This window comes from Zootoca vivipara, chromosome 7, assembly GCF_965207765.1.
Source record: "Zootoca vivipara chromosome 7, rZooViv2.hap1.1, whole genome shotgun sequence".
In the NCBI taxonomy this organism is placed as follows: domain Eukaryota; kingdom Metazoa; phylum Chordata; class Lepidosauria; order Squamata; family Lacertidae; genus Zootoca; species Zootoca vivipara.
Window position 1 is genome coordinate 19325836 of NC_142590.1, and position 13238 is coordinate 19339073.

Genomic DNA, 13238 nt, shown 5'->3' on the forward strand with positions numbered 1-13238 from the left:
TAGTTGTGCTACCCACATGACTCTGAAAGCTGTCTGTGAGCAAACACCAGCTTCCTCAGCCTGAAAACGAGATGAGCACCACAACCCCATAGTCGCCTTTGACTGGACTTAACCGTCCAGGGGTCCTTTTGTGGGATGTCCTTAACTGGGGTCCTTAACTGGGAGCAGTTAAGTACAACATTCATAGCTGCCAAGTTTTCCCTTTTCTCGCGAGGAAGCCTATTCAGCATAAGGGGAAATCCCTTAAAATAAGGGATAACTTGGCAGCTATGACAACATTACCTGTTTTGCTAGAATGAGAATGCATAGGATGTTGGTCCAGCCAGTCAAAACTTCCTGTTCCTCCTGACCTGGAGCATCCTTTCTTGCATGTAACTAGTAGGTGGGTGTGACCTTTCCATACCTGGCAAAAGGGCAAGTCATTCAGCCACCTCCCTCTCTTCGGTCTTCTTTTTCGTCCTGTGAACTTCCTGATTCACCTGGACTGTACTGCTGCCAGCCAGCAGTCCCCCAGGTTGTCTCCCATATGGGGGTAAACCTGTTTGTACATGTTTGTAACTTTAAGCCTAAAGCTTGCCTTCAGGGATCACACTGTGCTCTGCCTGATCGTGAGTAAAACTACTTTTTGTTACTTATGAATAAGACTGTTGTGTCTTTATTCTTTTGGGAGCGATCAAAGGGGTCCTACCAGGAATAATAGAACATACAGTGCTACCTCTAGTTACGAACTTAATTCGTTCCGGAGGTCCGTTCTTAACCTGAAACTGTTCTTAACTAGAGGCGTGCTTTTGCTAATGGGGTCTCTTGCTGCCACTGCGCTGCCAGCACACGATTTCCGTTCTCATCCTGGGGCAAAGTTCTCAACTCGAGGTAACTCTTCCAGGTTAGCGGAGTTTGTAACCTGAAGCATTTGTAACCTGAGGCATTTGTAACTCAAGGTACCACCGTATCTCAATCTGGGCAAGCTAGATTGAATTGTTTGTTGTCTTAAGAGGCTCACACGAGTCTGCAACCGGTTTTCTCCTGCGTAAAAGGGGAATGCATTCTGCTAAGTGAAGAAACTTCCTGGCGCAAGTTAGGAAAGATATTAATAATCAATATATCCTCTCTTGCCACCCTCAACTTTCCCACACCTTTGCCTTTCTTTACCTTTATCTGCTGTCCACAGGGCCGTCTCTAGGCCTGGGCTGGGTGGCGCAAGGCGCCAGGGCGCCTGGCCACCAGGGGCGCTGAACGGCTGGTGTCTGGGAGCAGCTGCTGCTGGCACCCCACCCCCACCCCCCATGGTGGCAGTAGTGTGCAGCCATTAAGCTTCCTCCATGAAGCAGAATCAGCAAGACTTCTGCCTAGAGTGGTACCACGCACCTGCTGCCACTCTAGGCAGGACTCTCGCTGATTCTGCTTCATGGAGGAAGCTCAATGGCCGCGCGCCACCGCCGCATCCCGGAGCGGCCGCTGGAAGGAGGCACCAAGGAGGGGCCGGTCCAGGGTGGGAGGCCGAGCAGCCCCCTCTGCGGGAGGTGGGCTCTGCACCCAGGCCACCCCCCTGCAAGGTGGTGCACGCCGTCCAGGCTCCGCCATCCTCCATCTCCGCCCCTCAGCCACGCGCTACTGCCATCAGGGGGCGCGCCGGAGGATTCTTGCACCACAGCGCTGGATACCCTTAAGACTTTACTGGCTGTCCAGCTTCTAATTGCTGGTGGCCATCTGCATCTTGTTCTAGTACTGAAAGATGCCACTGGAAGCTCACAAGCAGACCGTGAAAGTATTCCAAGGTATAATGCATTTCAATATGGAGCTTCCTCCTGGCTGATAAGGGAGGAAGCCAGGGAGTCAGTTGGCACACACAAAGGTTGGAACAAAAGCACCATGGACGGACTTCCATGTGGGCACCATGGCTCTCCACTCTGCAGTTTATACCACAACAATTCCCTCTTGAATCTCAAGGTGCTGGAGGAAGCTGCTTCCAGTACAGTGTGAGAAAGGCCGACTGCAAAAGGAAATGTCGAGGCATTTGTGGGTATATGTCTGGACACCAATGTCCAATGTGCAGGTTGTACTTCCAACTACTTGCAGAAGAAAACACTAACATAGTTCAGGGAGGGGGGGGAATGAGACAGTTTGTACAGTACTTGAACAAATATCACTGTCTCGCATCTTCCAAAGCACAGGCACATCAAAAAGGAGCATAGCAGGAAAGTATAGAATTCGGGGACTCTGAAAGAAAAATAAATAAATGCACTCCAATGTATCAAGAGTCAGGGCTGAACTAAAACCATGACCCCACATCAAAGACCCTGATCCCAGTGTTTCAACAAATCTTGCAGTGATTCAGAGTGGGAGTGGTGATGTCACACCAGCACTAGGATTGCCCGGAATTGATATGGTAGGTGGGGGGTGAACTTGACATGGAGTAGCCACTTATGTCAGCAGTTCTGCCCTTCAGCATAGAAGGTGGTTATACTTCTGGTCGTCCTTTTCTTTTAGTAGTAGTTCTAAGGCCACTGAGGTCTGAATATTGCTAGAATCACTCTCATAATAAATCCTTTCGAAGGATGGTGGCAACCCCCCCCCCCATCAAGAAGATGCCATACTTCTGAGAAGCCACATAATATGGTTCACAGCACTTGAAACATCAGCAGAAGCACACTATATTTTATCTGTGTGGCAGCTCCCCCCCCAAAAAAACACACCACATTTTTGGTCTTTTCAGCCTCCCTACTTCATTTTATTTTTTCCCTTATTGAAAATCCCATCTGGACATTTCTTTTGCATAGTATTTTGGGATTATGAACTGAGAAGTAATGAAATCAAATTTGCCAGTTCCTGAGCTAGAATACTTAACATTTTTGTGTTATCTGATACATTATACATTTTTAAAAAGCAGCAGCTGAATAGGGAAGCCTATTTCTGTTGCATTTTCTATCAATCATAGGTCCCTTCCATCCCATTATTTTGGATTTTTAAAATGCTCAAAAACGTGCTTTTATTATTCTTACTATTTGAATTTATTATGCACCTCTTATGTGTTTTTGTACACATTCCAGCCTTAAAATGCATGTTTTGCGTTTCCATGCATTTCCCTTTAAACTATGCATTTTGTATGCACATTTCCCCCATAAAATAGGGCATCTTTGTTTGAACCAAAACTGCATCACAGAATTTGACGCGTACAATCCAATTGACTCCCTAGGCTAAAGAGTTCTTGGGTGAGCAAAGGCCCAATGTCCTAATGCAATCAAGAAACCATACTGAAAGTGATGAATCGGTTGCTGAGAGCCCAGAGTTCTTGAGTGACCTCAAATTAGCACAAGAAAACATCCATCCAAAGTCAAGTACAGTATTGTACTAAAAAAAAAGCAGTCACTCTCCTCTTTGGTGCACCTGAAAATTCCCCATTCAGATGCCACCCTGTTTTATTTTGTTTTTGTATTTCTGAGGCTGTATCTGGTCCTAGACCCCTGAACCCTTTGGTCTTCATCCCTCAGTTAACCACCATAGATGACATCCAAAGGCTGCCCAGCAAGCTCTGTGAGAACAGCAGGGGCTCTGCCTTCCCCTCCATCCTTCCTGCATTCCTCAACAACCTACCTGTATCTGAAGCTCAGGAAGAGGGGAACTTTTAGCAGTTTTACAGTGGGGAAGAGGCAGGCGCTAAAATATGAAAAGCTGGAGGCACACCCAGAAAATGTGTATGAAAGCCAGAAGGTGGGGTGGTGCGGTGGCCCTCACCTGACCGCATCTGCGTACTGGGAAGGGGCGGTTGACAGGGTGCAAACATGGTGGCAGAGGCAAGGCTGTAGGTGCATTTGCACTGTGGCAACCTCTGTACCGCCTGGTATGCAGCAATGCAACCAACTGGAGGTCAGGTGAGTGGCTGAGCCATATACCACTGATGACAGCAAACAAGGTTTGCCAGGTGCATATTTGACCAGGAGTAGAGATGGATGGTTCAGTCTATTTTTGATCTGCATTACTTTCACATCTGTTCTTAAACCCATTCCATTTTCTGTTTCTGTATCAGCCTGGGAGCTTTAAAAAAGTGCATTATTTTTGTACATATTTTTCATGAAATAGGCCTTACTTTGGCGTTTTACACTGAAGTATGACTTTTGTATGCATTTCGGTATGATTTCTAAGTATCAGTACCAAAGGTAACTGCATTTGGATATCCCTAGCAGTCTGGGAAATGTGAGTCCAGTCATTTTATTTAAAAATACAGCATGCATGTAATCCTCAAGCATCTCTAAGCAGGAGCTTAAGCTAATGTTTATATATATATATATATATATATATATATATATATATATATATATATACACACACACACACATACACACACACACACACACACACATACAGTGGTACCTCGCAAGATGAAATTAATTCGTTCTGCGAGTCGCTTCGTAAGCAAAAATTTTGTCTTGCGAAGCGCGGTTGTCTACCCATTTAATTAATGTGTTACTATTCGTCTTGCGAAGCGCAGCCACAGGAAACTTCGTCTTACGAGACACCTCGCGCAATGCAAAAAGCTTTCGTCTTGCGAGTTGTTCGTTGCACAAGGCATTAATTTTGCAGGTTACCACTGTGTGTGTGTGTGTGTGTGTGTGTGTGTGTGTGTGTGTGTAAAGGTACCCCTGACCATTAGGTCCAGTCACGGACAACTCTGGGGTTGCGCGCTCATCTCGCTCTATAGGCCGAGGGAGCTGGCGTTTGTCCACAGACAGCTTCAAGGTCTTGTGGCCAGCATGACTAAGCCACTTCTGGTGAAACTGGAGCAGCCACACGGAAACGCTGTTTACCTTCCCGCCAGAGTGGTACCTATTTATCTACTTGCACTTTTGGCGTGCTTTCAAACTGCTAGGTTGGCAGGAGCTGGAACCGAGCAACAGGAGCTCACGCATCACGGGGATTTGAACCGTTGACCTTCCGATCAGCAAGCCCTGGGCTCAATGGTTTAGACCACAGTGCCACCCGCATCCCTAATGTGTGTGTGTGTGTGTGTGTGTGTGTGTGTTTGTTTTCACAGGATTTACATCTTTTAGCCACACACTCACACCCACTTAGGTGTGCACTTTAAACTGTGTAATGTATGAAGCAGCCATAAGAGACTGCTTCCATATCAGCCTGTGGTTGTTACTGATCCCCAGCACTGTCCTGAACTGACCTAAAAGCAACACACAGACCTTGCTTCAGGCTACTACAGTATTTAATATATATGTGTGTAAAAATATGCAGCTCTGCCTCAGCATCGATGTTCCTCTTTTGCTGAGTTGCCACAGTATGTTCTTTTTTGCAGGTGTTGTTTGATGGGCTAAAGGGACAGGTTCAAATTCTATACCTCCACAGTCTCATTAATTTTAGAAGGGGTCAAACCTGTACAAAACGAGACTGTGTTTCCAATTCTCTGTTCTTGTGAATTTCAGAGCTCAGCAAAATGCCTAGCAAATCTGAATGCTGACACATGCCGGCGTATCATTCAGCGTTTGATGTAACAGCATTTTTATATGTGAGAAAGAAAACTTAAGTATATAGATAGATAGACAGTATATTCTGAGAGCATAACTGATGTTCTTCCTTAACAGGTTCAGAACATGTCCCAGTCCATTGAAGTTTTAAACCTACGGACTCAGAGAGATTTCCAGTACGTTTTAAGGATGGAAACACAAATGAAAGGGCTGAAGGCCAAGTTCCGGCAAATTGAAGATGACCGGAAGACGCTAATGACAAAGCACTTTCAAGTATGTTTGACTTTTCTCTTCTTTTAATGATCACTTGAATGACTGCCAGAAGTGATGTGCTTGTGAGAAATAATGTGCGGCCGGCAAAGCTGCCGACTTGAAACGCTTGTCGGTAAGCGCATAATGAACCCCCTTCTTTCTGCTGCGATCATCCCTCTCGCTGCACCGTTTCGCTGTGATGGGAAGTGACCATTAATTACTGACACAATAGTGGGGGGGGGAATGTCACCACTGCAGAACAGAATCCTATTTTCGCGGCATCCGTGATGGGGTTCCCACCAGGAGATTTATATGCAAAACAGCCTCTGCTTTTGATAAATGAAGCACACCCAGCAGAATTAATAAGAAAACAGCAAGGAGCGATAGTGTCCCTTTAAACTCTGACATTCTGTACTTTCAAGGGTTGGGAAGTTTTATAAGGAAAGAAGTTCGTGTTGCTTTAATTCACCCATAGGCAAACTCTGGCTCTCTAGATGTTTGGGACTACAATTCCCATCATCCCTAGCTAACAGGACCAATGGTCAGGGATGATGGGAATTGTAGTCCCGAACATCTGGAGGGCCGGAGTTTGCCTATGCCTGCTTTAATTGGTAGCACTGGGTTTTTCGGTTGTTGTTTCTGAGTTTGTTGTTGTTGGTTTTTTGGTTGTTGGTTTTTAAAAAGGCATGATAGGTTGTTGACTCTTGTTAAACATGAAGTAATGTACAGTGGTACCTCGGTTTATGAACACAATTGGTTCCGGAAGTCTGTTCATAAACTGAAGTGTTCATAAACTGAAGCAAACTTTCCCATTGAAAGTAGTGGAAAGTGGCTTAATCTGTTCCAGACAGTCCAGAGAGTACTTAAACTGAAGCGTTCATAAACTGAAGCAAACTTTCCCATTGAAAGTAATGGAAAGTGGATTAATCCGTTCCAGACGGGTCCGCGGAGTACCCAACCTGAAGCGTAATTAACCCGAAGCATGGGTGTAATTGGTTCCGGAAGTTTGTTCATAAACTGAAGCGTTCATAAACTGAAGCGAACTTTCCCTTTGAAAGTAATGGAAAGTGAATTAATCCGTTACAGATGGGTCCGCGGTGTTCGTAAACCGAAAATTCATAAACCGAGGTGTTCATAAACCGAGGTTCCACTGCAGTTCATTTCATTTTATTTTTGTTAATATTTTTAAGTTTTACAATGTATCGGCAACAAAAGTTCCAAATAATAACATTACAACAGGTTGAAAACTGCATAAGGCTGCATGTCGCCCCTGTGCTTGTTATTCCAAGCATCTAGAAGAACATCTATTTCTCCATCAATTTATCGGGTTGATTTATTTGTAACTGCCTTTAGTAGTTAGTTTAATCATTGTCACAATAGACCAGATCTTTTTGATCCATTAAAAAACAGGAAGAAGTGAGCGCCTCTTTTTCTATTCCCCCCCCCACCTTTGCAGCAGCAACATAATTGGGGTGGTTCCTTACATAATTATCCTCATCTGATATTTTTTAATCCAAATTTTTCCTGAAAGTGGAACCAACTTCCTTTTTTCCCCTCCCTCCCCATTCCCCAATCAACATTTTATTTTGAGACAGAGTTAAAAAGACAAGCAAGGAAAGCAAGGAAAGGAACTTGCAATGGAACAAGATTACCAAAGGGGGGGGGAACAAACTTACTGATAATAATCAATCCTTAGATTATTATGCATGTTGAACAACTAGCTCACTGACTATGCTATACAGTGGTACCTCGGTTTATGAACACAATTGGTTCTGGAAGTCTGTTCATAAACTGAAGCGTTCATAAACTGAAGCGAACTTTCCCATTGAAAGTAATGGAAAATGAATTAATCCGTTCCAGACGGTCCGCAGTGTTCATAAACTGAAGCGTTCATAAACTGAAGCGAACGTTCCCATTGAAAGTAATGGAAAGTGGATTAATCCGTTCCAGATGGGTCCGCGGAGTACTTTAACTGAAGTGTTCATAAACTGAAGCATGGGTGTAATTGGTTCCGGAAGTCTGTTCATAAACTGAAGCGTTCATAAACTGAAGCGAACTTTCCCATTGAAAGTAATGAAAAATGAATTAATCCGTTCCAGATGGGTCCGCGGTGTTCATAAACCGAAAATTCATAAACCGAGGTGTTCATAAACCGAGGTTCCACTGTATGTAGAATGCACATTGTAGCCAGGCACTTGTACAGTCATACCTCAGTTTGTGACCACCTCCGTTTGCGACCGCTTCGGTTTCCAACCACCGCGGACCTGGAAGTGTTTACATCTGGGTTCCGTGGCGCTCGGATGCGCCGAAGCGATCTGCGCAGCGTGCGCAGAAGCGCTCTATTGACGCTTCGTGCACGTGCAGAAATAGATACAAACAGGGCCGTCTTTACTCAGGGATGCAAGGGGTGCGGGGCAGCTGGGCATCGAATTCTGGGGGGCGCCGGGTGCCCGCCGCTGAAGCCACCTAAGTTCTTAACTATCTACCTGTTATGAAATAATAAATAATTTTGATCAAGCTAGAAAAACAAAATACATATATACCTAGGTATTACCGAAATGTATACCTACTGTTTCACTAAAGGGCTTTCGGATTTGTGCGCTCATTTACCAAAGACGCACCGTGCCGCAAGCAGTGCTTATCATTCACCACAATGGCACTTGTCATTTACAACGGCGCCGTGCACATGAAATTAATTCTTAACATCAAAATATTATGTTACATATTGTGTTGAGCTGCTATGCGGCAGCGGGGTCAGTGGCACCTTTGACACGACTGATGTTTCTCCTAAGTAGGTGCCTAAACAATACTTACAAGTTTAAGTGTGGTGGTGTTGTATACACAAGTGTATTGTAAATAAATGAGCAAATAAAAAAGTTTGTTGCTTTTCCCTCCCTTCTTTCGTAATAAGGCGTGGTGTCTGACATAAGCATAATTTGGGGGCTAAACTAAATTTGGGGGTGCTGGGTGGGTCTTTGCACCCCGGCGGCGCATATGCTAAAGACAGCGCTGGATGCAAACCATTATGATTGCTTTGGAGACTTCCAATTACATACTACACACAACTTTGTCACTATATACAATTGCTGAAGAAGATAATTCTGCAGGAATGAAGGATCTTTACATTTCAAGTCCATTTTCCCCCTGACGTTTCTGCAGAGTGCTGCTATCTCTATCTGTCTTCTCTCTCTCCCTTGTCTGCACAGTGGAAAAGACTCCACAAATAAAAGTGTTTTGATGTGCTTGTTCTTTGTGATTGCACCTTTTGATTCTTTTTTGTGTGGTGTTCTAACATAGAGGAACAAAAGCGAGCAATAAGTAACAATCCAAGCTTGCTTCTGATTTCTTTTTGGAAGAATTAAAACAAACAAACAGTGGTGCAATCGTGCACTTTGCCAAGGCAGGAGAGTCAGAGAAGCTACAAATGAACCAAAGAAATGGAAAACTAGGACAAACTGCACATGCTCCAGTTTTGAAATCTAGACTGGAACCAATTTTAGAGATTCTACAGGTTTCACCAGAACAGAGTGAGGCCCTAGATCACTAGAGGAGACAACTAGCTCATCCCTAACCAGGGCCATTAGACGCCCCAGCTCCGTTCTCACTGCACCAATATGGCAGCTTGGCAGAAAAGGGAGCTTCTGGCCTACTCTCTGCAGTGCATTGTATCAGTACTGCAGAGGGACAGAAAAGGGGTCAGATGACACAACGGAGCCAACAGCATTTTACATGGCTCTACAATGAGTCTTGTCTGGCTCCTGCTCAGTCAGAGCAACTTGACTTTTGAGCAAAAGCCAAGTTGCCATTCTCCCAGCTTCTCTGTCTCTTAGCTGCCCTGCTCAATATTGTGTTGCCTTACCAGCTCGCTGGCTCCCCATTCTGTCAACAAGTCAGCTCGCCTTTCTTCCAGACTCCTCTGGCTGCCTCGCTTCACCTCCTCTCACCTGCCTGCTCTTACAGGTAGCTTTCAGAAATGCTCCCCACTATCTAACCTAAGGACAAGAGCAATTCAAAAACAAAACCAGGTTGTCCCGGTTGGAGAAACTCTCCCTTTAAGATGTTCTTTTTCTGCCAAAGACAGGTTCAGAATGGTCTAACTAGAGGATATGCCCGTAGCCGTACAAGATTCCAACTCAACAACGATTCCTATCATCATTGGCAATAATGGGAAACTTGTATTGTGCCATTCAAGTATTTTGTATTGTCATTACACTTTTCGCGGCCCTAGCGTTAAGGTCAGCATCCAGCAGTTTCAATAAGAGCTGTCAAGGGCAACAGCATGTTCTGAACACTGTAACCTTTTAAAAGACCTGATATTTGGATTGGCTGGGCCTTCAGCTTTGATTGGATCCTTTGACTGGCATTTTAAAAGGAGTGCAAAGCAATCATATTACTCAGTAATTTTAAAAGGTCAGAATAACAGGCCGTGCTTCTTTCTTTTGGAAGAGCAATCTGCGAGATTGCTCAGTGCACTTCATGCTTAAACTGGGGCGGGGTGGGACTGAGCACAATGGTAAAGAGCGGGCGTTGTATGCACAATCACCAAAGTGCAATTCATGTACTTCCTAGTTGTGTTAGAATGCAATGAACACATTTGTTATCTGTAACTAATATGGCCCACTTTGGTCTTTTGAAAACTGTTGTAAAATAGTGGTTCAGTTTTCCTTTTACTGGCATATGCTTGATCAGAGCTCTTAAGCAACTGAATTAGCTCAACCCAATTTCAATCAAGGTGTTTGTTTGTTTGTTGTTCTTTTAAAAAAAATAAAACTATTTCACTTTTGGAGGAAAAGAAGCAATCTGTCGCCCTGTGGATATCATAGTCACATTACAGTGTTTTTATCTCGTTCACATTCTGAAAAGGCTGATCTGCCTCTTAGAGTGTGTGCAGAGAATGGGAGGATCTTTTAGAAAAATGCATTTCTACCCATTGATTGTTACAGACAATCTGAGCACTTATGTGTTCCATACTTATGAAGCCTTCCCTGCTAGGTGATGTCAGCTTTGCCATAGAGTCTGTGCATCCAACTGAGAATTGCAATTCCTGAACTAGTGCCTGGGGAACAGACTACAGTACACAGGGTGACCATCCCTCATCTGTAGGGATGCCCACAAAAGTTATTAGCTGCAGAAAAACAACAACAACAACAACAACAACAACAACAACAACAACAACAACAACAACCCAATACCAACCTGCTGCAAGCTGGCAGCAGAGGGTTGAAGAGTGCTGCCCCCTTTCCAGAAGTCTGCTGAATTTCAATGCAGAGGTTTTCATTTCTTCTAGCAGCCCACTTGATTCTGTTCTGGGCACAAAGGAGGGACAGATTGCTCCATTCCTCCTTTGCCAGCCCACTCACTCAACTGCACAGGATCCCATTCGCTTGCCTTTGGCTACCAGGATTAAATACAAGACTGCATTTGCATCATTTTGGATCCTTTGTAAAATATATATATATATATTCTCAAGCATAAAAGTGTACCAGTCCATTTGGTTTCTTTTCTTTCTTTCTTTTTATTTTTTTAAAAATGCAAACTTCAGATCTTAAACCACAGCCTTCATGCTAATCTAACTGCAGACAATAAGTAGCACTTTGGCCCAGGTGCCAAATCATGGCTTGGTGCAAATAAGCAAACATGCAGCCGGTTCCTAGAGCAAAATTCACAGCCACAGCACTCCTCCCGAGTCTGGTTGCTGCCACACTATGCTGTACCCTGGACCAGAGTACCCATCTGCATGTACACAAATGTTTAAAGATGCATATGTTAAGAGTTGAGCAGTTAATGTGCATATCAACCAGCCATTGTGAACATTCACCAGACCTCATGGAGAATTCTTCCAAGACATGGGTAGGTAAACTAAGGCCCGGGGGCCAGATCCGGCCCACATGGTCTAGGAATCAGCGTGTTTTTACATGAGTAGAATGTGTGCTTTTATTTAAAATGTTCTCTGGGTTATTTGTGGTCTGAGGGACAGTGGACCGGCCCCCTGCTGAAAAAGTTTGCTGACCCCTGTTCCAAGAGGCCAGGTGAATTATGCACAATGGCTGGTTGTTACGCACATGAACTGCTCATCTTATGTCTCTCTTGACATATATATTGTTCAAGTTTGTTAAAGGAAGAACAACCGTGGACAAATTAAGCACATTTGCCTCATAGAGTAAGGGACTGCTGTAAGCTTGCTTCAGGAAACTGAGTCTGAGGTCTACAGTTCTTTCCTTTTGCCCATATTGAATCCACTATTGAAACGAAGCCCAACGATGTACATAGTCATGTCACTGTGTTTATAAATTTAGATCTCTGGAACAGAAAGAGGATTTAATGTCCCATTTGTGAAGGTCTGTATGAGTTTATGGTGCTGTGTCTAACAAAACACTCCCTCGACTCATCCTTTCCAAACAGATATCATTTCAAGATTTCTGGGCATCAACAAAAAGTGGAATTTTTCTCACGAGTATAACATTATATTTGAGAACTGCAAAGGGAGCTCTAGTTACTCTAATGCATTTATGGTAATAACATTTCTGCATGTAATTTAAAAATGCAATTTACATCCATTTAAATTAACTATATGTAAAACATGCCTTTTGACATTGCCTGTGGATTTTTACGCCACCTCATCACCAGAATTAATATTTCCCATGTGATATCCCCCCCCCAAAAAAATTCATTAAAGTGAAATGGTTGATACAATTAATTTAAATGTACTTTTGCCGAAACACTGGAACCACTATCATCATTATTATGCAGCATGGTACAGTGCTAACAAAAACACCTCAAGGGATGAACCCATTCATTGAGCTGAAGACTCATTTTACAATATCAGCTCATTTCTCTCAACATCATGAGGGCATTTCTCAACCATCATAGGCAAAGCTTTCTTATTAGAACCACTTTAGTAATGTATCATGAAATGTAGTGATTCTCTTTATTCCAAATGAGCAAATGCCAAAACCCAATGCAGGCAGGCAGGCAGGCAATGATTTCTGCTGGAGTCAGTGGAACCAAATCATGTACTATCCAGATTATCCTACTTTGTGCGCGCACTTGCTCAGTGGTTGCCGCCAACCAACTTTCACTTTGAGTAAAATCATTGAAATCAATAGACCGAAGTTAGTGGTGTCCATTAATTTCAATGGGTCTCCTCTGAGGAGGACTGGCATTGGAAACAACCCCAATATTGTTGTTCGCTTAGGACCCACCTACCGTTTTCATACTTCTGTGTTATCATTGGTCCATACCAATGAATGGATGCTGGTGCACTTTCCATTCCTCTGCATTTGCCAACTACGCAGATGAACTGGCCAGTCCATTTTCGCTGTTCAGGATTTAGAAGCTGAGATCTTTTCTTAATGGGTTGGAGAAGGGGTTCTAAATCACCTTTCAAAACCAGGTGATTGGCAAAATGATTGATGGAACTCGTTTAACGCAGGGTTAAAGTATTGACCAAAGTAGTACAGTGTGCTAAGGAAATAGTTTTGGAATCAGTTTGGGGTCTGGGGAGGCCTGCACCTACAG

The 13238-nt window shown here is 43.8% G+C and overlaps 1 protein-coding gene across 3 annotated transcripts in view; it reads left to right on the top strand.

Moving 5' to 3' along the window:
• The window catches only part of OLFM3 (olfactomedin 3), a 147926-nt gene that overhangs the window by 119474 nt on the left and 15214 nt on the right, over positions 1-13238 (top strand). For all 3 annotated transcript variants that reach the window (XM_088673780.1, XM_035122750.3, XM_088673781.1), the window contains exon 3: positions 5586-5741. In XM_088673780.1, the coding sequence (XP_088529906.1) occupies positions 5586-5741 (156 nt within the window). The remainder of the gene's footprint in view (positions 1-5585; positions 5742-13238) is intronic.